This window comes from Accipiter gentilis, chromosome 10 (genome assembly GCF_929443795.1).
Source record: "Accipiter gentilis chromosome 10, bAccGen1.1, whole genome shotgun sequence".
Lineage (NCBI taxonomy): Eukaryota > Metazoa > Chordata > Aves > Accipitriformes > Accipitridae > Astur > Astur gentilis.
This window is the reverse complement of record NC_064889.1, coordinates 4,111,933-4,131,864: the sequence shown is the minus strand read 5'-3', so window position 1 is coordinate 4,131,864 and position 19,932 is coordinate 4,111,933. Positions and strand designations below refer to the sequence as shown.

The 19,932-nt window shown below is 56.7% G+C and overlaps 2 protein-coding genes across 7 annotated transcripts; one reads left to right on the top strand and one right to left on the bottom strand.

Moving 5' to 3' along the window:
* The first annotated feature begins 1,005 nt into the window (after positions 1 to 1,005).
* Positions 1,006 to 14,958, top strand: MAN2C1 (mannosidase alpha class 2C member 1). Of its 2 annotated transcripts, XM_049812394.1 has the most exons (26): positions 1,006 to 1,105; positions 1,600 to 1,725; positions 2,823 to 2,946; positions 3,891 to 3,961; positions 4,208 to 4,385; positions 4,870 to 5,059; positions 5,420 to 5,526; positions 5,705 to 5,815; positions 6,192 to 6,284; positions 6,664 to 6,780; positions 7,517 to 7,612; positions 7,906 to 8,051; positions 8,540 to 8,663; positions 9,176 to 9,297; positions 10,120 to 10,205; positions 10,729 to 10,899; positions 11,182 to 11,264; positions 11,435 to 11,529; positions 11,650 to 11,754; positions 11,957 to 12,113; positions 12,441 to 12,584; positions 12,697 to 12,806; positions 13,419 to 13,498; positions 13,625 to 13,770; positions 14,171 to 14,274; positions 14,355 to 14,958. In XM_049812394.1, the coding sequence occupies exons 1-26, from the start codon at positions 1,014 to 1,016 to the stop codon at positions 14,470 to 14,472; spliced, it is 3,096 nt and encodes a 1,031-aa protein (XP_049668351.1). In that variant the 5' UTR covers positions 1,006 to 1,013; the 3' UTR covers positions 14,473 to 14,958. The 2 variants fall into 2 exon arrangements, with proteins under 2 accessions (XP_049668351.1, XP_049668352.1); XM_049812395.1 differs by lacking the exon at positions 5,705 to 5,815.
* Positions 14,747 to 19,922, bottom strand: NEIL1 (nei like DNA glycosylase 1). 5 transcript variants are annotated; one of them, XR_007507489.1, is made up of 10 exons: positions 19,276 to 19,922; positions 19,041 to 19,160; positions 18,817 to 18,895; positions 17,560 to 17,659; positions 17,276 to 17,400; positions 16,741 to 16,768; positions 16,134 to 16,195; positions 15,753 to 15,963; positions 15,474 to 15,574; positions 14,747 to 14,815 (listed from the first exon to the last, which is right to left on the bottom strand). XR_007507489.1 is itself a non-coding variant. In XM_049812396.1 (9 exons), the coding sequence occupies exons 1-9, from the start codon at positions 19,812 to 19,814 to the stop codon at positions 14,845 to 14,847; spliced, it is 1,296 nt and encodes a 431-aa protein (XP_049668353.1). In that variant the 5' UTR covers positions 19,815 to 19,922; the 3' UTR covers positions 14,766 to 14,844. The 5 variants fall into 5 exon arrangements, 3 of the variants coding, with proteins under 3 accessions (XP_049668353.1, XP_049668354.1, XP_049668356.1); XR_007507490.1 differs by lacking the exon at positions 14,747 to 14,815 and adding an exon at positions 14,853 to 14,876; XM_049812396.1 differs by lacking the exon at positions 15,474 to 15,574 and having other exon boundaries at positions 14,766 to 14,876.
* Positions 19,923 to 19,932: the final 10 nt, after the last annotated feature.

Here is a 19,932-nt window from a genome sequence, read left to right as displayed (position 1 = left end):
GGTGAATATTCACAGTTCGCCAGCAATAAGTTACCCGTCTCGTTTCTCTTCCTCTGCTGTCACCTGGCAGGAAGGGGCTCTCGCGTGTCCTCTTCCATATCGCGTGCGCTGCCCTGCTCTCTATTTCCCCCCTCCTTTTTTTTTTCCCTTTTTTTTTTTTTTCTCCCTGTTGTATGCTCAAGGTGATCTGGAAGTGAAAATCTTGGGTGATTTAGACTTTTTTGACCAGCTTGGAAGTAGCTGCCGCTGCTGCTTGGTGGGTGTCTTGTCCCAGGAGTCTGTGCCTGCATGTCGTTGAGCGCAAGGGGGGCTGGCGCCGATCCCCTGGGATCTCTGCCTTTGGCGGCCGGCCGCCCACCCTCCGTCCGACATCCCAGCTCTGCTCCCAGCCTGTACAATAGCAGAGGTTTGGTTTTGGGGTTTGGGTTTTTTGGTTTTTTTGTTTTTTCCCCCCTCCTCCTTTTTATTTGAACTTGCTTTTTGTATTCTGTAACGTGATCCTCGGCCCACAATCCATGTGATTTCTATACCAATGTTGTAAACTTGACTGTAGTGCAGTATTTCCATTAAAATATCAGGGCTAATCATTGTGTACAGATTCTTCCTTCCTTCCTGATCATACACAATGAAATTTTGGGGCACTTCTGAGGGAAAAAAAGGGGGTAGGGAGGCTGAGAGACGCTCTGCCTCTGGTTTCCCCCATTCCCAGGCGGCAGGGCGCGGGCCCATCACCCGGGGAAACCTGGGTGCAGCCAGGCAGGCCCGGCCCTGTCCCGGGACAGGCCCTTAACCCAGCGAAACGTCCCAAACCACCCGGGGGACTGCCCCAGGAGACCGCCTGGAAGCGGCGCTGACGGGGACCGAACCCGGGGCCTCACCGGCCGCCTCCGCCCCACCGGGTCCGCTCAGGTCCGCGCCGCCCCACTGCGCATGCGCCACGCGCGGAGGCGGGGTGGAGGGGGAAGGCCGGGCGCTGGGGCCGCGCATGCGCAGAGCGCAGCCGGCCGGCCATTATGGCCGCCCTGAAGCATCGGCGTACGGCGCTGGAGCGGGTCGAGAAGTTCCTCTCCGAGATTTACTTCACTGACTGCAACCTGCGGGGCAGGTGGGCGGTGGGGCCTCCTCCTCCCACCTCCATCCCCATCTCCAGGCCCTCCCCGGGGCGCTGGCAGCAGGCGGGGCTGGCCGCGCCGCGCCTGGGCCTGCTCCCGTGTGTGTCCGGCCCCCAACTCCACCGCCGGCCCCTGAGGGGAGGCCGCTTCCCCCTCCCCCCCCCCCCCGGTCGCTGCCGCCCAGGGCTCGGGGAGGGTTCAGTGAACAAAGCACACAGACACCCTAGGCAGCCTGGAGCTCTGCCTCGGAGTACCACTGGCACAGTCACCTCTGCCCCCCCGGTGCTGGAGGCCGAGTTCCAACAGGCCCCTTCAGCGGGGCAAGTTATTATTCTGTTTTTCAGTTAATACTCTGAGAGTATTAAGTGATAGCAGGGTGATAACAGCCATGCTGGGAAAGCAGGGTGCTCTCTATCCCCACCCTACCGGGCTGGTCCCCGCAGGACTGACCTTATTAATCATGTCCCGGCCATCTCTCCGACTGCAGGCTTTTTGGGGATCGCTGTCCGCCAGTGTCGCTATCCTTCTTCCAGACCCCGCGGCGCATCCTGTATGATGAGGCCGTCGGGCAGGAATTCAGACCAGCTAAAGTGGGAGACTCCTTTGGGCCCACGTGAGTACCAGGTTTCAGTGGTTCCATGACCGCGGTGGGGCTGGAGCTCACGTCTCGGTTACTTGTGCGTGTGAATCTTAACGAGCTTTCAACAGCAAAGAAATGAGATGATAATCCTCTTCCCTGTTGAGTGCTTTAGGTAGAAGGTGTCTGCCCAGAAACCCTTACGGAGATTTCATGAGGAAACAGACCGAGGTGTGTCTGTTTCCGAGGAGAGTAAAGAGGCGGGTGCATCCATCCTTTCTGCTGAGAGCTCGTGTTCATAGTCTTGGTTGTGACCCTGATGCTTGCTTCTGCATGGGACCTGTGTGCTTTGTCAGGGCGGGGAGAAGACCGGGGGGGTTTTTTCCTAGCAGTGGTCAAAGATGCGCGATGCTACTGTCTGTTTCTCTGCGGTCCCAGAAGAGGCTGGGTTGGGGCCAGCACCACGGGGTTTGTGTGCTGCCTTCTGAGCTTCCTCACTCGCTGGGGCTGCTGTGCCTCCTTGCAGCCTGGGCACTAGCCTGCCCTAGGGCTTAAGGGACATGATGAGAAGGGTCACAGGTCCAGACAGATTGATAAACTGCCCTGTCTCCGGCATAATTCAATTCCTAGTACTTTTCTGGGTTGCTGTGGGGGATGGAGGAACAGTTTTCCAGTCCCTGTCAGCTTGACAGAGCGCATCACCCCACTCAGCTTGGCTTTTAACTTGCTGTCAAATCTCTAAGCCTCAACAACAACTGGCAATAGTGGGTGCCATGAGTTAGAAGTTTCACTTGGTGAAAGAGTGACCGGTCAGGTCAGAAGCTTGTGGCAAAGGGAAAGCCCAGTACGTTTAAATGGCACAGAACAAGGCTGGCATGTGCAGGCACTGTGTGCTGCTTAAACTGAAGATGTGTCACAGCCAGCCGCACAGGGAGCCATGTCCAGACTTACGCCGTGTCTGGGGGCATAGGTTAAAGCAGGTCTGTATGGACAGGTAGCACCACTACATTTGAATCACGTCAAACTTGTGTGCTGTCCTCACTCTGCTTTTTCCATGGAGGCTCTGGGGGACTGTGGTTTCCCTTGGGAGAAGGTCTCACGGTGGGCTGAGGTTGCTGCCTGCTCTCTTCCAGGTGGGAGACGTGCTGGTTTAAGGTGGAGCTGAGCATCCCCCAGGCATGGGCAGGGCGGGAAGTGCACTTCGTCTGGGAGAGCGATGGGGAGGGCATGGTGTGGCGAGACGGCCAGCCTGTCCAGGTAAGGAGGTGTGGATCAGGGGGACGCCAGCTGTTCTAGGTGCTCTGCTACATACAGAATGGTCATCTTCCTTAGCCCTCTGAAATGGGGCAGTAAGAAGAAACCCCCTCCCATTTGTTATGGACTCTTCAGGGGAATGCCTACATGTGTTGGGGGGCATAAAATAACATGTGGACCAACAAGACAGAACCAAGAACAATTGTAGGTCTAGACAGAGTGGTCACGAAGAAAAACAGGAGGAGTATATGTAGTTCTAGAGTTGTTTAGACTCAAGTGGTACTCTCTGAGGCAATAGGAGAGCTGTCTTTAAATACGGGGAAAACTGCTGTGCAGAGAAGGGCAGTGTTTGTGAAGAGTCTGATGTGCGGGATGGGGTAGAGGATTACTCATGTTTTGCATGCTGTGCCATCAGACTGCAGAGGGTCTGTGGGCTATTTCCAAAGTTCGGCCCAGAAAACAAAGACTGCTGGTGGTGGGTTTGAGTCTGTTTTCTAGCAGTTGTCCCCCACCAAGAGTTAAAATTCTGGTCTGCAAACCGGTAACAGCTGAAAGTCCCTTGCTTAAGTGTTAGCTCATCTGTCCTGGAAGGATAGGCAAGCATTAGACCTGTGATGTAAACCTCCACTGCTGTCAAGAACTGTGGGATGGACTCTTGTAAACGCATGTCAGTTTCAGTCCTGCTTTGGGGCGGTGGAATGGCTCAGGTGACCTTTTCCAGCCCTGCCCTGCTCTGTGGTGGTGTGCTCAGGGTTTGTGTTACTGCTGGGACAGCAGCAGTTTCTGTGCCAGTTGTTCTTGTGGGAGGCATTGTCCCACGTCACGTGGGACCAGACTCCGCTGTCCAGCTGGGCTTTGGAGTGTCTTGTCCTGCCCATCCAGCCCGCTGTCCTCTGAAGGTTAACACCTCTGAAGATGTGTGTTAAATGTGCTGTCTTCCCCTGCAGGGTTTGACTAAGGAAGGTGAGAAGACCAGCTACATCCTGACAAGCAGCCTGAAAGAGTCAGAGCCCCACAGGTGGGTGGTCAGCCTGGCCAGAGCCCCGAGGAGCCCCCCCCACCACTGGGGGAGCTTGGCGTTGTTTGAAACAAAGAGGTTGGGTTGAGATACCCCTGCCTGTGTCCAGGTGCTCTGGGAAGTATCCAGCATTCAGGGGCTCTGACCATTGTTCAGGTCGGGCTGGTCGCACCAGGGGGAGGGGAATGGACTTTCCCAGCTGATTGCTTGTAGTCTGCTCCCTGATGGTTTCCTTTTGCTCTCCAGTCTGACGCTGTATGTGGAGCTGGCCTGCAACGGTCTCTTTGGGGCCGGCAAGGGCAGTATGATTGCCCCTCCGGACCCTGACAGGAGGTTCACCCTGAGCAAGGCTGAGCTGGTCATCTTCAACAGGGATGTCTATGAACTGCTGGTGGATCTTGAAATACTGCTGGACATGGCCCAGGTCTGTGAGCTCATTCTCTTCTCTTCTCTCACCCTTTCCACCTCCTTCCACAACTTCATTTTATCTCCTTCTGCTGCCATTCCATGACCTGTCTCCTCCCACCAGGAGGCCCTGAAGGAGCAAATATTTGCTCCTGCTGCTTTAGCACAATTGATTTTGTCTAGAGTAGGAGAAAACTGAACAGAGAGAAGCTACAGGTGTTTTTTTCATCCACTTTCTGCTCCAGGGTAGGATCTCTTAGACCAGAGCCCCCTGGGATGGGCGTATGTGTAACCCGGCTTTAGAAGGCAAAGGAGCATAGACATATGGTTGTGTCTGTGAAGCAGGACACGGTGTTTACCTGGCACCACTGGCAGAGAGAGATGGTGGAAGGAGGTAGCAGGTTCTTCCTGGGGTAGATGGCATCCGAGCTGGTACAGAGAGCTGCTTGGAGCCAGAGGATGTGCCAAGCTCCGAGTCAAGCTGTAATCACTCTCAACCCCAGCTCCTCGGCGAGGAAAACCAGAGGAGTTTCCAGGCACTGTACACTGCCAACCAGATGGTCAACATGTGTGACGTTATGGATCCCTCCACCTTCCCCGCTGCCCGTGACCTGGCTGCGGCGATCTTCAGCCAGAGGAACGGCGAGAGCCAGCACACCATCCATGCTGTGGGTCACTGCCACATTGACTCTGGTGAGAGCAGCACAGCGCTCCCTGTCTGCTGACCTGGAGGCCAGAGCATGCTGCCCAAGGGGAGAGCTGGCTGCCCCTGGGCTCCAGGCACCGGGTACAGTGCCCCAAGGGAAAGGAAAGGGCCCTCTCTGCTGCCATATAGCTGGTCTGTCACCTGGAGGGGTTTCAGTCTCAGCGGAAAGGCAGTGGGAGAAGCGGGAGCTGGAGGCCGTAGGCGATGTTGCTGTCAGGCACTTAGCCAAAGGACAGCATTTTGCTCTAGCATTTTCCCTGGCTGATACGTGAAAGGCAGCACAGGCCCATTCCCAAAGGGGCTTGTGCTGAGCAATAACTGTGGTGGGGCCATGCTTGTCCCCGCAGCCTGGCTGTGGCCATATGAGGAGACTATCCGTAAGTGTGCTCGGAGCTGGGTCACGGTGGTCCGTCTGATGGAGCGCAATCCAGAGCTCACCTTTGCCTGCTCCCAGGTGAGTGATCTCCCTCTGGGGGACCTCTCCTTCTGCTCATGGCATATTTCCTCTCCAGCATGACTCAAAACGAGATGGAGGGGGGGTGACTGGGAGTGTCCTGTGCAGTTGCAGAGAGGAGGGACATCAGTGTGGAGCAATGTGGTGGGAGCCGAGGCTGATCTCTGTGCTCTGGCAGGCGCAGCAGTTTGAGTGGGTGCGGACCTGGTACCCTGGGCTCTACACACAGATTCAGGAATTCGTGGCGAAGGAGCAGTTCATTCCCGTTGGAGGTACCTGGGTGGAAATGGTGAGAAGCGTAGTGACCCTGGCCTGCCACACACTCCCTGTGCCATCCCTCTGGGACCGGTCCTGACACTGGTGGGGGAGAGCAGAGCCTTTGCTGAGCTGGTCTAGTTGGTGAAGGTCTCTGGCTACAGCAGCTATCTGCAGTGTCTAGCCTCACAAAAATACCATCCCTCTCCCAAATCGTCTCATTCCCTGAGAAAGGAGCTTTGGTCTGGACTGGCTGAGCTCTGTTCCTCCTTTCTGCCCTCTGCTGAGCTCTGTTCAGATCCTCCCCATGATCTGCCAGGTTGGGATGACGGTGGGAATGGGACGCTCACAAGAGTTCCCCTTCCCCGGCACCTGGCTTGCCACATGGACTCCCTGTGCTTTCCCCCCAGGATGGGAACCTGCCCAGCGGGGAGTCCATGGTACGGCAGTTCCTCCAGGGACAGCTGTTCTTCCAGGAGCAGTTTGGCCGGATCTGCTCAGAGGTACTTGCTCTTTTTCAGCACACCTTCTTTGCACACCATCCCCTTCCAGCTCTGGCTGTGCGTGAGGGTTTCTCTTTGGTTCTCCGGGTACGGTGTTCAGGTGCCTCACGTTGGCCTGCTTTTTGCAGCTAAAGCCATGATAAGTAAATATCTACTCCCCCATGTATCATGGCAGTTAGCACAGCTCCACGCCTTGGTTATACGACTTGTAGGTCCCTGGCAGGTCTCTAGAATTGTTCCTTGTCTAGCACATCTTCTGTCCCCTCTGCAAGAAGAGCTGAGAGTCTGACTACCAAGAAACCCTCTATGAGCTCAGGCTGTGATTTGTGGCCAGCATGACTCACGTGTGTCTCTCTGCTGCTGTCACCTCTGCTCCCAGTTCTGGCTGCCAGACACATTTGGATACTCAGCCCAGCTGCCCCAGCTGATGCGTGGCTGTGGGATCAGGCGGTTCCTCACACAGAAGCTCAGCTGGAACCTGGTGAACACCTTCCCGGTGAGCTGTGCTTCCCTTCTTCCCAGGGGATGGGCTTGCGGTTGCTTGAGTCTGTCTGCCGGGCTGGACCTGTTGGTTCCACAGGTCGAGCCAGTCCTTCAGCTCAGCTGACACAAGCTCTTCTTCCAGAAGCCACCAGTTTATGGTGGTAGCAATGTCCTGTCAGGCTTTAGGGAGAGGAAGGGCATGGTTAGAGATCCCAGCTGGGCCCCTGGCCTACAATTTCCTTCTGCTTCCAGATGGGAAACTGTGACTTGCGTGCAGGCCTAACAGACAGCCTCTCCTCTGCTGTTTCCTGCCCTTGTGGCATTCCCCATCCTTGTGCAACTGTCTCCTTGCACTGATCGTCCTGTAAACCCGTGGAGAGAAAGTGAAGGCCCAGTTTGAATCCTCAAGGGGCTCTGAAGTGCCTGTCCCGGGTGCACTTCCCTGCTGACAAAGGTGCTGGGCTTTGTGTGTTTGACAGGGCTTGCAAGGAAGCTTGGGCTCTTAGTGCATAAGTTCTATGCTGATGTGGTTGAAGTGTGGCCTCCATGTGCACATTTGTGTGGGAGATGAGTTTGGGAGCCTTGAAACACTGAGCTAAGCGTGAATTTATCCCTTTCTGGTACCAGCATGACCAGAGATTTCCTTTTGGGTACTCCTGGGAGCAATGGAGCTGTGCTTTAACATTTTGGCACTGTGTGGTACAGGGGGGCTGTATGAGACACCACACTTTCCTTTGGCTCCTCTCCAGCATCACACCTTTTTCTGGGAAGGCATAGATGGTTCCCGAGTCCTGACCCATTTCCCCCCTGGTGACTCCTATGGGATGCACGGGCGAGTGGAGGAGGTGAGTGAGGTTACCAGAACTGTACGTGAAGTGCACTGCCAGCCCCTTGGGGCCAGATCTGAGGCTCCTAGGAGAGGGCACTGCCTGGGAAGGGAGCGGGATAGCTGTCAGCGTTGCTGGACAAAGGCTGTTTGGGCGCTTGGCAGTCAGTTGCCTGCCTCTGAGATGTGTCTGTGCCTGATTTTGACGGCTTGGGCTGGGGAAGAGGGGCAGGACTGGGCTTTGCACCCTAAAGGCTGACCTGGCTTTCTTGTGTGGAGCTGGGACTGGGTGCTGTCCAAAAATCCCTTTAGATGCTGAAAACAGTGAAGAACAACAAGGACAAAGGACGTGTGAACCACAGCGCACTCCTCTTCGGCTTTGGAGATGGAGGAGGGGGCCCCACACAGAAGATGCTAGACAGGATGAAGAGAATGAGTGACACAGATGGGCTGCCAAGGTGAGGAGGGAGCTCCCTTCCTCTCTCCTTGCAGAAGCACTTGTTTTGAGCCAGGCCTGGCTTTCAGCAGTGCCAAAAGAAAGGGTGTGCGAAGGAGGCCAGGGAGCAAGCGGGACAAGCAGAGGGCTAGGAAGGATTGTCAGGGACACAGACCCTCTCCAATATCAAGAGCTGTGAGAACAGGTACATGGGGCAGCTTTGGACTGCTTGCGAGCTCTCAGTAGAGCTGTGGGGTGAGTGGCCAGCACAGCAGCAGTGCCTGACAGTCAGTCCCTGCCTGTGGAATGTCCAGATCTCTGTGGCAGGCAGCAAGACGAGTGTGGAGTGGGAAAGGGGTAGGAGGAGTTTGAGGGGAACACTGTGTGTCATTGTGTTGGTGTTTCTGAGGCCTTGGTTCTGGGGCTGTCACCTTTCTGGTCAGGGTGCACCATTAGCAGTGTCACAGGCTTCTCCCCTGGCTCATTGCTGTTTGTGTGTCTCTCCCACAGGGTTCAGATCTCCACTCCTGACCGACTCTTTTCTGTCCTGGAGAAGGAGTCATCACAGCTGTGCACCTGGGTGGGAGAGCTCTTCCTCGAGCTGCACAACGGCACGTACACCACCCAGGCCCAGGTGACTGTGCGCATGGGATAGGGGCAGTGGTCTCCCTTCCCCCCAGGGAAGTTGGCCATTCTCAGTTTTCTTCGCTACTACTCAGGCGGCTCCAAGGTTCAGACAGTGCCCTTTAGGTCTCAGCAGTGGGAGCCACCTTGTAGCCAGGACTCCAAAAGGCAGATCTATTGCCAGACTTTCTTCAAGGGGTGAGAGGGAAGCCTGGACATGGCAGGGCCCCCTTAGTCGACAGCTGCCACGTCCTTCACTTTAGCAGATAGTTGCAGAGCTTGGGTGAAGAGCCAGAAGAAGGGGAGGAAGGTGAGAACAGAGACAGGGGAAGCTATGTCCTGTGCGGGAAGTTTCAGTTTGATCTGTGGCAAAAAATTACTCACTGTTAATGGCAAACTCATGACTCCTACAAATAACCAACCTTCTTGCACTGGAGCTGGGTTTTTGCTGCTGGTGTGAGAGATCTACTCCCAGCTACCAATTTCCTAAGCATCTTCCTTCTCTCCTTGCTTTGACACCAGATAAAGAAGGGGAATCGGGAGTGTGAGCAAATACTCCATGACGTTGAAGTACTCAGCACCTTGGCTATGGCACGGGGCGGCATGTTCCAGTATCCTGCCAGCCAGCTGCAGCGGCTCTGGAGGTGAGGGTGTATGGGAGCACTGATGGTACCAGGGGAGGATGTGGTGCGGTCTGGGGACTTTAATGTGAGAGCTGGCTGCTCTTGGGGTACCACTACCCATCCCCTACAGCTCCTTGTCCCTGCCTGAGTATGGGTAGAAATCCTTGCTGTCAGTGCACCAAAATTAGCCTGGACCAGTTGGGCTACACTGGTGTGGGCAGTTATCAGGCAGCTCAGTGGGCTGACGGTGGGAGATGGTCGCTTATCTCTCAGCCCCGTTGAGCTGGAGCCAGAAGGGTGGCTGACCACAGTTTGTCTTCATTTGAACTGCCTCTTGAGCGAGTGGGAGAGCATTGCATAGTTAGGACGTAGGGACCTTTGCAGATTCAGCGCTGCAGCGCTGTGTGTACACAACTCCTTCTGTAAACTGATCAGGGCTCCACCCGGAAAGCGTTTCAGTGCTTTGCTTGATTCTCCCATTGGAAGATAGCTCCAAAGCCTCACTATTCCGCAGGCTGGAAGCTTCATTCCCAACCTAAGCTTATTCCTCGCCAGTTGTGACTTGTCTGAACTTGTGCTACAATATGTCTGGTAGCCCTGAGGGATAAAAAAAATAGTTCTTACTCCCCACGGTTGTGGTTTACTAAGATGACAGTTGACAAGTCCTAACATACAGGGATTTAAGGGACGCTGCAGAAAAAATCCTTTTCTCTCAGGTGTTTGCTAACAGGGGGATGAGGAACAGTTACTAAGTTTGTCCGTCTTGCAGTGAGGGCTCGGTAAGCCAGAACACATCTGGTGCTCTCCCTTGCTTCCTCACCTGGTTTCTGTTCTCTGTTGTAGGTTGTTGCTGCTCAACCAATTCCATGATGTTTTGCCAGGCAGCTGTATCCAGCTCGTGGTTGAGGATGCCCTGCAATACTACACAGGTGAGCAGGGAGTTTGGCTAGGAGGGCGCGTACCCATTGGAGCGCACTGAGTCCTGCCTAGTGGGGCTGCAGAGGTTTCAGTCCTGGACTGCCAGGCACTATGGGTCGACCCTGTGCAGGCATGTGTCTGTAATAGTGCTAACTCAACAGGGAATTAGCAGGGGCCCCAAAGGATTAAAAAACATCCCAAGTTATTGACTTCTCTGCTTGCTGCTGGCATGCCAGGAGAGACCCAGCAAAGGTTTGCTCCTGCCTGCCCACAGGCACTTGCAGTAGCTTTACTTTATTATAGCACCACAATTTTCCACTTGAACTGGCATAGCTCATTGTAATCTTGTAATAACAAAGTTAAGAATAATTATAAATTTTAATTACGTACTAATAGATAATAATACTAATGATAATTAGTAATTGTAGCTTGGAAGTAGCTAAAGTGTGTGTACATTGCACGGGAGTGCCAGAAACTCTCTCAGATGTGAGAAACAGCCTGGCTGGATCCAGCTCAGGCCTTTTTGTTGCTCAGAGATCCGCAGGGTTGGTGCTCGTCTGCAGGAGGAAGCTGTGCAGTCCTTATGCAGGGAACTGCTGCAGCCCAAGGCAGGGAGCACCAAGAGCACCCTCGTGTTGAACACTTTGCCCTGGGAACGGACTGAGGTGATCTCCAGGACTGGGCCAGCCGGAACAGAGACTTTAGGTACGTCTAACGTGGGGGTTACTCTTGTATCAGAATTTCTTACAGGGGCAGAGGCAGCTGACAAAGAAATACATGCCTCTCCCTGCCCTGGGCAGGGTTTACTGACTTGTCAAATCACTCCTTGGGACTTTATCCGACTTCAAGTTGTCCCTGAACTATGGATGAAGAAGAGGAGGGTATGAAAGGAGGTGGTAGGTTTGACATGAGAGCAGCAGGGCAGCACAGTGTGACTTAGGGTTAGGTCTGGGGCAGATGTTGGAGCAGAACCTCTTTGCTTTCCAGCTCTGGTGACAGTCCCCAGCATGGGCTATGCTATAGTGAGGGAGCCGTTGCTGCCCCCTCAGCCTGTGGCAGTGAGGAAACAGGTAAGCACAACAGCAGTTGTCCTCAGATCGGTGTACCCTGCATCAAAGGTTGATGGGGGAGAAATCTAGGGAATCCAGCACGCAGCAAGTCTGCACACTAGATTTGCAACAGGGGCACTTGACTCCCGAAGTTGTGGGTCTGAGAGTCTGTTTCTGTCCTTTCCCCCCAGGAGGATGGCTCCATTGCCATGGAGAATGGGGTGATTGCAGTCTGCCTGGACATGATGGGGCGCCTGACCTCGCTTCGGGTGGGGGACTCTGAGAGGTACGTCTATCAGCCAGTTATGGAACCGGGCTCCTCAAACCTCTCTCGGGTCTTCTCACTGTACGCCCTTCTCCACTGCCAATTCTTACACTGCTGTTTCTCTGTTCCACTTTGTTCCAGAGAGTCAGTGCCAGATGGCTGCTATGCCAACCAGTTTGCACTCTTTGATGATGTTCCCCTGTACTGGGATGCCTGGGACGTGATGGATTATCACTTGGAAACCAGGTAGAAGAGCAGTGCATGCAGCACTTGAATTTTGACTTTGCTCTGAGGTTCTTGCCTCCCTGTCAGTCCTAGCTGTAACAAAAGCTCTAACAGAGCATTCACTCTGGAGACGTGTGTGCCTGCTCTGTGGGAGGCTGTATTGGGATTTGGGAACGTGAATCTACCAGGCTGAGACCAGCTCTGCCTTTATCCCTTTCTCTAGGAAGCCAGTGACAGTGCTTCTGAAGCCTCTGGAAATCACCCTGGCTGGGGGCCTGCGGGGAAGTGCAAGCTTCTCTCTGCAGATTGGGAAAAGCAGCACCTTAACCCAGGAGATCATCCTGGATGCCACGTGCCCATACCTCCGCTTCCTGACCCAGGTTTGGCCAGTGGCTGCTGTGCGATATGAGCATCTGCACTGTGCAGGCAGGGCCCTGGGGAGCTGAACCTCGTGTCTGAATTACGTTCCCCCTCCTCTTTCCTTCCCTGGAGTCCCCCACTGCCTGTCCTCTGCCTTAGGGGAAGGCAGCCCTGAGAGACAAGGGTGGAAGAGAGGCCTGCCAGTTCATCTGTGTTCAGACTCTAGTGTGGTTTTATTGTACCTGGTCTGGCCTGGGTGAGAGCTGGCTACTGCGCACCGGGGAAGGATAAGTGCAGCCTCTGCCTGTCAGCCCCATGTGGTGATGTCCTTCTGCTACTGCATTTAGGTTGAGTGGAAGGAGGCTCACAAGTTCCTGAAGGTGGAGTTCCCTGTGCAGGTCCGGAGCACAAACGCCACCTATGAGATCCAGTTTGGACACCTGCAGCGGCCAACACACTGGAACACATCCTGGGACTGGGCTCGATTCGAGGTGAGAGGAAAGGTGGTCTGGGCCCAGGACCAACCTTCTCCTGTGGTGGGGCTGCTTTTGCTCCCAGGCAGTAGCTCTGCGTGGTGAGTATGTCCCTTGGTACCTCCTGCAGGTGTGGGCTCACAAGTGGCTGGATCTCTCTGAGCACGGCTTTGGGGTGGCACTGCTGAACGACTGCAAATATGGGGCATCAGCCCATGGGAACATCCTCAGCCTCTCGCTGTGAGTTAGGGTTGGGGTGAGGGTGGAGCTGCAGCAGTCACTTTGCCTTCTGAGCTGTCTCTTGGAAGTCGAGGCAACACCTGGTCCTAAATGATCATAGTTAATAAGGAGATAGTCTGGTATTAGCCTAAGCGGCTGGCTGTTTGTTGTCTGGGAACTTTTGGCTGACTGAACTACAATTGACTAAGATAATGTAATTCTTATTAGTTATGCTCATAGATAATTCAGGAGAGATCAGGTCTGTGTTTGTACCAAGTAATTTTTCTGTTGCTGGCCAAAATGTACCCCAGGAGGGGATGTGTAAGGAGAGGGAAGGAACAGCAATGTTACGGATGCATACAAAGCTAAGAGAAACTCTACACATCATTTCAGTTTGACTGCATCAGCCACAAGTTTCACAGGAAAACACCCTTCAAGTATTTTAGCTTCTGGGACTGTCCGGGGTCTGTTTGCTGTTGCCAGAAACGAGCAGCATGCTGGCTTCCACCTCGGGGCCCAGCCTCGAGGTAGCAGGATGAGGCAGTTGTCTTGTCACAGTGCTCTTCTGGCTCTGCGCTGGGTGACAGAGGGTGCTGCCGAGACGCCAGTCTCACCTACCTCTTATTGCCTTAGGCTGAGAGCACCCAAGTCCCCTGATGCCACAGCAGACATCACACACCACCAGTTCACCTACGCCGTGATGCCTCACCTGGGTGAGTGATGGGAGGAGCTGGGTCCTGTGGGGACACGCAGGGTGCTGGATGCTCCAGTGAGCCTTGGGGTGAGCATGTCTCTGGCTGTGCATATGTAGAGGCTGGCTAGAGCTTCTTCTGTTGCAGGTTCCTTCCAGGACGCCGGTGTGATCCAGTGTGCCTACAACATGAATTTCCCCCTCCACGCAGTCCCGGCCAGCTCTGCCCAGTGCCCGGCCTGGAGCGCCTTTTCTGTCAGCTCACCTGCAGTCGTGCTGGAGACTGTCAAGCAGGCAAGTCCCTGGGGCAGAAATGGGGAGGGCAGACGGGTTAAGCTGTTGTTGTTAAGCATGGCTTGCTCTTTCCCCCACCTTGGGTGGTGGGCAGGCTCAGCTGAGCGGAAACAGCAATCCCTCTGAGTTGCATGTCCTGCTAGGTGAGGACAAGGTGGGTTAGCACCCCTCTCTGCCAGGCCAGGCAGGCACTCGCACCAGGGATCACGGTAGTATCCACATCCATATGTGGGTACCGCAGCCACAGTCGTTAGTGCTGAACCATGGCAGGTTGGGAATGCGGGTGCACACAGGCAGAGCTGCTCAGCCGCGATCATCTGGGTCGGGCTGTACCCTGAGGTGTAGGATAGGATGCACTGGTCTCATTTGTCTGAACTCCCATCTTCACTGTCCCCTAAAGGCTGAGGACAGACCTGAAGCCGTGGTAGTTCGGCTGTACGAGGCACATGGCAGCACGGTTGTCGCCTGGCTCCAGACCTCCCTCCCCGTTAAGGAGGCGATGCTGTAAGTCCACACTAGAGGGCTGGGTGCATGTGGGGATGGAGATCGGTCACTTCAGCCTCACCCGCTGCTTTCTTCCCCAGCTGCGACCTCCTGGAGCGGCCGGCTGCACAGGGCCGCCTGCCACTAGAGCAGCGGGGCATGAGGCTTTCCTTCACACCCTTCCGTGTGCTCACCGTCCTCTTGGTCTTGAGGCGGTGACGCCATCCGTTGCCCTTACTGATGCTGCGGCAGCCTGGACTTCCCCGATCCCAAGAGCTGTGCAAGGAGGCAGTTGTTCCGGGGAAGGGCAGAGCCTCCCGCTCACACGGCCATCGGAGAGCAGTGCTCGAAAACAACCATGTTCTTCAGCAAAGGAGGACAGTTGCCCCCTGCCTAACCAGAGAAGGAGGGCCTGAGCGAGTTCCTTGCTAGCTGAAGCGTGGGTAAGGTGGTGGGATAGGCTGGCTGTCCCTGCACGGGCTCTGCTGCAACCATGGGGGGTTTGGGGAGCAGCAGCTTTCCACAGTGGCTCCTGCGTCTCGGCCTTCATCTTGTCCAGACCCTGGCAGTGAGTGTAAAGACACACTACAGTCATTCCCTTCTCCCTTCGCCTGCTTCTTGCGCTGCCCTTGCAGAAGGGGAACACAAGTAAACAAGAGAATTACATTAAAACAGCCTGTTTTCTTAACTTATTTCCAGATAACTGGACTGATCTGCCTCCTCCCAGGGGCTCTGTTGTAGCTGCTGCTCTCTGAGCATCCTCCTCAGCAGGATGTCACTCCTGGGACTGGGGAGGCAGAGCTTACCTTTATTTTTTTGGGGGGGTGGGGGGGCGAGGTGGAGGGGAAGCCTGCTCCAGCCCATCCGGGGAACAGGCTGGGCACAGAGGGGTTATCCTTAGCACGAAAAGCTGTGCATGGTGATTTCTACACAAAATACTTTATTAGTCAGCTAAAAACAGTGATCCAGGCAGCAGCCAGAAAGGGAAGAGGGGAAGGAAGAGGGAATCCATGTTTAGGCAGAGGGAAGGGTCAGAGTCCAGCGCAATGTGTCATCTGTGGCCCTTAACCCCCTCAAATGCCTGGGGACAACAGGAGGACGCTGGATAAATTGGCCCCATCACCAAGCCCAGCTTCTCCTTCCCACGCTGGCAGGATGCAGCGGTAGCAAGCGGGTGTGAGCACAGGTACAGAGCAGCCCCATTTCTCCCCCGCACTAACCCAGGCCCCCAGTCAGGCCGTCCCTGAGCTCCTCCTGTGGCTGTTAAAAGTGCCCCTCAGGAGGAGGGCAGTGTTTAGCACTCAATCGGCAGGGGCTGCACCTGGAAGATGGAGAGGAAAATGAGAAGTCAGAGGGTGAGGAGGTGCCCTGTTCTGCCCCATGAAGCCCCACCGGCTCCTTTCCTGCCTTTTGGCACCCCTTCAGTCCCCTTGACACGAGGGAGCGCTCCCACAGCCCCCGTCTGTGCGTCTGAAAGCTGCAGGGACTGCCAGCCTCACCTCTGCCCCTGCGCACAGATGTCCGGCAGCTTCTTTTGGCTTTGGCTAGCACCTCAGGCTTGGTCGAGGCCATAGCAGTGGCCGCTTTCCTCCTCCTGCAAGCACGTCCCTTCCTTGGCCTGTCAGCCACCTCTTCCTCCTCTTCCTCCTTGGGCGACTTCAGGCATTTTGCTGCAGCCCTGGGGTGCTGTTTTGAGGCACGTGTGGTAACCTGGGTGGACATCAGAGCCGGAGCTTAGCAGCAGAAGTGAGCTTGGACCGCCTGACAATGAGCAGCTCCAGGTAGGAGCACCACCGTGAATTTGGGAGCAGCCCGAGCAAGGCACGGGGAACAGGACAGCCTCTAGACCCAGCAGGAGCCACAACCACAGAGCTTCTTACCTTGGGGGTCTGAGCCTTGGGATCTGCCTTCAGCTGAGCACGCTTCTTGCGGGGTGTCTGCCCTGTGTGAAGACGTGGCTGGGTTAGGCAGGGTGAGGAGATGGGGCAGAGAGTGCCAGCACCTCGAGGGACAGGCTGCGACAGAGTGACCTTTCAGGGACGCTGTCCCAGGTGATGTGTGAGCTGAGCACTGAGGAATTAGCACTGGGGTGGAAGAATGGCTTGAGGGGGCTCCTCTCCTCCCCCGCCAGATTCCCTCCCCTGCCAAAACATTGCTCTGTTCAGGCTTGCAGCCCCAGGGAGAGCACACCCTCCTGCTACCAGCCTGGCAGGCAAGGAAGGGGATGTAGGTGTTGGCCTGGAAAAGCACCCTGGAAGCAGTGCAATGGCTGCGCCCAGGCAGGCGGGTGTGCTGGTAGGAAGCCTTAGACACAGCGGGCTCCGTCCCCCAGTGCCACTGGCCATCACAGGCCTGTCAGCACCCCAGGGAGAAGGCAGGCTTTGCTCCTGCCTTTGCCCCCACGCCGCGCAGCAAGCACGGGGCTTCCCAGGCTCCAGCACTCCCAGAGCAAGAGCAGGTCCCACAAGGAGGACAGCGGACACTCACCTTTGGGAGCCATGGGGCCAGGCTCTCCCTGCAAGGAAGGCGACAGAGCGTTGACTGGGGCACAGTCATTCTGCAGGTAGCGGCAGCAGAATCCGTGCCCCTTCTCCACCCGGCAGCCAAGACAGTGATAGGGAAACGGCCACGTTTCCCCGAGAAGCCAGGGGAGTCCGGCTTGCTCTGCGTCAGGGACTCTCCTGTTAGCCCCCTGCTCCTTCTGCAAGGCCCCACCACGGCGCCTCACCCAGACACAGGGCACATGAGGGAGGAACAGGGCTGCCAGACTACTTGAGCCCTCCCGTTCCTGCAGTCGGCCCCTCTGCTCCAGACTGCCTGCCATTCCTTGGCCAGCTGGCCACCGCATGGAGGGTCCCCATCACCTTCACCTCTGGTGGTCACAGCAGTCTGTCAGAGAGGGAGCCCCCCAGTGATGCAGCGTAAGGCTGGGGGGGTCTCAAGAAGCAGAAGATGGGCTGATGTCACCTTGGAGGAGTGGTTGGGCGCCACCCAGCCCCAGACAGTGACCCCAGACCCCTACCTGGAACCACACGGTCCTGCCGTTGCGGTCACGCAAGGAGCTCATGCCAGGCACCAAGTAACACTGCAGCCAGTTCTTGAAAGCGGCGTAGTTATCGGAGTGGTCTGGGTCAAGGAGCTGCTTCTCTGGGAAGGGAGAAAGGGAAAGGACAGAAGTAGAGAGGAAGCAGTGACCATGGTGTTGGGGTGCCCTCCCAAGCCTCCTGCTGCTGAGAACGCAAAGCCCGGGCCTCCCCGCCACCCCCAGCCATCCCCGTCCCACAGGTCCCTGTCCTGTCGCCTCACCCGCCGCAATGACCTCCATGGGCACGGTGTGGCAGAGCTCCAGGAGATCTGGGTTCTCCCGCATCAGCTTCAGCTTCTTGCTCAGCGTCAGGGAAGGATTCTGCAGGGGTGGAGAATGGGAGGGAAGTCACCTGCCAGCCACCCCAGCCTCGTCAGGGTCTGTCCTTCCCAACACCAACCAAATTCCCCATCTCCTCTTGCCCTCCTGAGGATGAGCTGCCACAGCCCCCACCAAGTGCCAGCCCTGAGCTCACCCCCTCGCAGGCTTTGAACTGTGCATCAGCACATTCCCCACGGCTAACAAAGATATGAAAGACAGCTAGCACACAGGAACACCAGCAGTTTGTGAAAACAGCCCTCCAGTCACACGTTTTGTTTTCAGTCTTCTTTAAAATAGCCACCTCCTCTCCCCCGAGGCCATGAGATCGGCTGGCCTCGGGCTCTACTGCAGCCTTCCCCAGAGATTTTAAGCTTGCGAGGTGTTTGCTTCCCTCGCCCCTTCCTCTTCACCCGCCTCAAATATACCCGGAGACTTCCTGACGGCAGAAGCCGGGCACAGCCGAGCGCCAGCGCAGCACGCAGGCATGTGCCCGGGGAGCTGTCACAGCTCGTCAGCCTGGCCACGTGCGAACGAGCACCGCACACGTGAGGTTACGGAACTGCTGCTCCCCATTTGCCGCTCCGTTGGAGGGGCAGATGTGCTCAGACACGGGTGTTCATGGCAAAGGACAGTAAAATGCTTGAGGAGGATCCCACACAGCAAGCGTTGCAGTTGTGAATGTAAAATGCCCGCTGTCAGGTTGGGAAAGACTCAGCAGCAAATACCTCCTGACAGTGGTGCAGGCAGAGGCTGTCTGAACTCTGCAAGGTCCTCGTGACGATGTTCTGCCCCATCAGAGCGAGGAACCAAATACGAACTGAAACTGGCCCCGAACCCTGGGCTGGAACAGGCCCGAAACAGCAGACCTGAACCAGCGCTTCATGCCCAGCTAAGCCCAAAGCAGAGCCAGAACAGAGCAGCCGGCTGAGCCCAGACTGGGGGTGGGAAGCAAACTAAACCACCTCCACCACTGCTGAGCCCAAACCCAAACCAGGAATGCTTCTCGGCTCAGTCTGGCTCCCTGCATGGAAAGCAAGAGGCTCCCGAGACCCCAGGGAGCTGCCGCGATGTCCTGCAGGGCCACAGACAAACAAATCCCCGGTACGGTGTCTGCCTGGAAACTTTCTGAGCCTGCGAATGCACCGGGTATTCCCCACCTTCTTCCTCCTCGCCTGCTCCTGATCCTTCAGGGCCTCCAGCACGGTCCGAGCCTTTTCAAAGGGAGGGATCTTCAACCTGCGAGAGTCCGTCTGTTACACGCAAGCCTGAACTCTGGGTTCTGGCACTTCCCCGTGTCTACCAGGCGAGGAGGCCCAGTCGAGGAGCCGTCAAGCTCCGGGAGACCAAACCTCCGTGGCAGGTCAGCGGGCGCTCAACCCACCTGTACAGGATCTCAGCACGGAGGTAATTCCCGATTCCATTGAAAAACTTCTGGTTTAAGAGGGCCTCGCAGATGGGCTTGTCGAAAGCCTTGTCATCCAGGTTCTTCAGCACGTTCTCCCTGCGACGACAGCACGCGGGGCGTCGGGAAGGTTTGCCGGGGCACGGCAGCGGCCAAAACAAAGCCGGGGAGGCGGCTGAAGGCCTTCCCCGGGGCAGCGCGGTGGGACGCTCACCTGAAGGCCTGGTACTCGGAGAGGACGCAGGGCCCGCGGCCCGGCTGCCAGGCGTCGCCCAGCCGCCATGAGCCGAAGCGGCGGGCGTCGACGAAGCAGAGGGCGCGCGGCGGGCTCTCGCGGCTGAGGAAGCGCAGGTGGGCATGGCGGGGGAGCTGGGCGGCGGGGCACAGCCGAAACGACCCCGACATGCCGAACCGAAAGACGAGGTCCTGGGGCTGGCCGGGGCCCAGCGGGGCCAGCGTCAGCCGCAGCTCCTTGCCCCGGGAGGTGGCCGAAATGCGGTAGGCCTCGCTGGAGAAGGGCACCTCCGGGCCCCTACCCACCTCCGAACGCTCCACGCCGCCCGAGAACACCATCCCGCCGCACGCCTCGTTGATGTACCGTCCGGCAAGGTGCAGCTCCGGACACTCGGGCATCGCCGCGACGGGACCGGAGCGCGGAGCGGCCCGATCCGGCGCCCCGCTGCCCGCCCGCCTCCCTCCCTCCCGGTTACCCTGGAAACACGCCCAGGCCCCGCCCCCCCGCCCGCCTCCCATTGGCTGCGAGGCGGGCGGTGCATGCCGGGAGTTGTAGTCCGCCCCCGCCGGCAGTTGTAGTCCCGCCCTGGGGAGAAACAGGCCGCAGGCGGCTGGTCTCCGTTACCTTTATTGGAGG

Excerpts from the sequence above, each read along its gene's own strand:
- MAN2C1 (XM_049812394.1), top strand. The coding sequence starts at position 1,014 with ATGGCCGCCCTGAAGCATCGGCGTACGGCGCTGGAGCGGGTCGAGAAG. Across the intron at positions 12,585-12,696 it reads GGGACTGGGCTCGATTCGAG|GTGTGGGCTCACAAGTGGCT; the intron begins GTGAGAGGAAAG and ends TACCTCCTGCAG. Across the intron at positions 13,771-14,170 it reads TGCTGGAGACTGTCAAGCAG|GCTGAGGACAGACCTGAAGC; the intron begins GCAAGTCCCTGG and ends TGTCCCCTAAAG.
- NEIL1 (XM_049812396.1), bottom strand. The coding sequence starts at position 19,814 with ATGGGAGGCGGGCGGGGGGGCGGGGCCTGGGCGTGTTTCCAGGGTAAC. Across the intron at positions 18,896-19,040 it reads CGTGCTGAGATCCTGTACAG|GTTGAAGATCCCTCCCTTTG; the intron begins GTGGGTTGAGCG and ends GGACTCTCGCAG. Across the intron at positions 17,660-18,816 it reads AGCAGGCGAGGAGGAAGAAG|AATCCTTCCCTGACGCTGAG; the intron begins GTGGGGAATACC and ends CCACCCCTGCAG.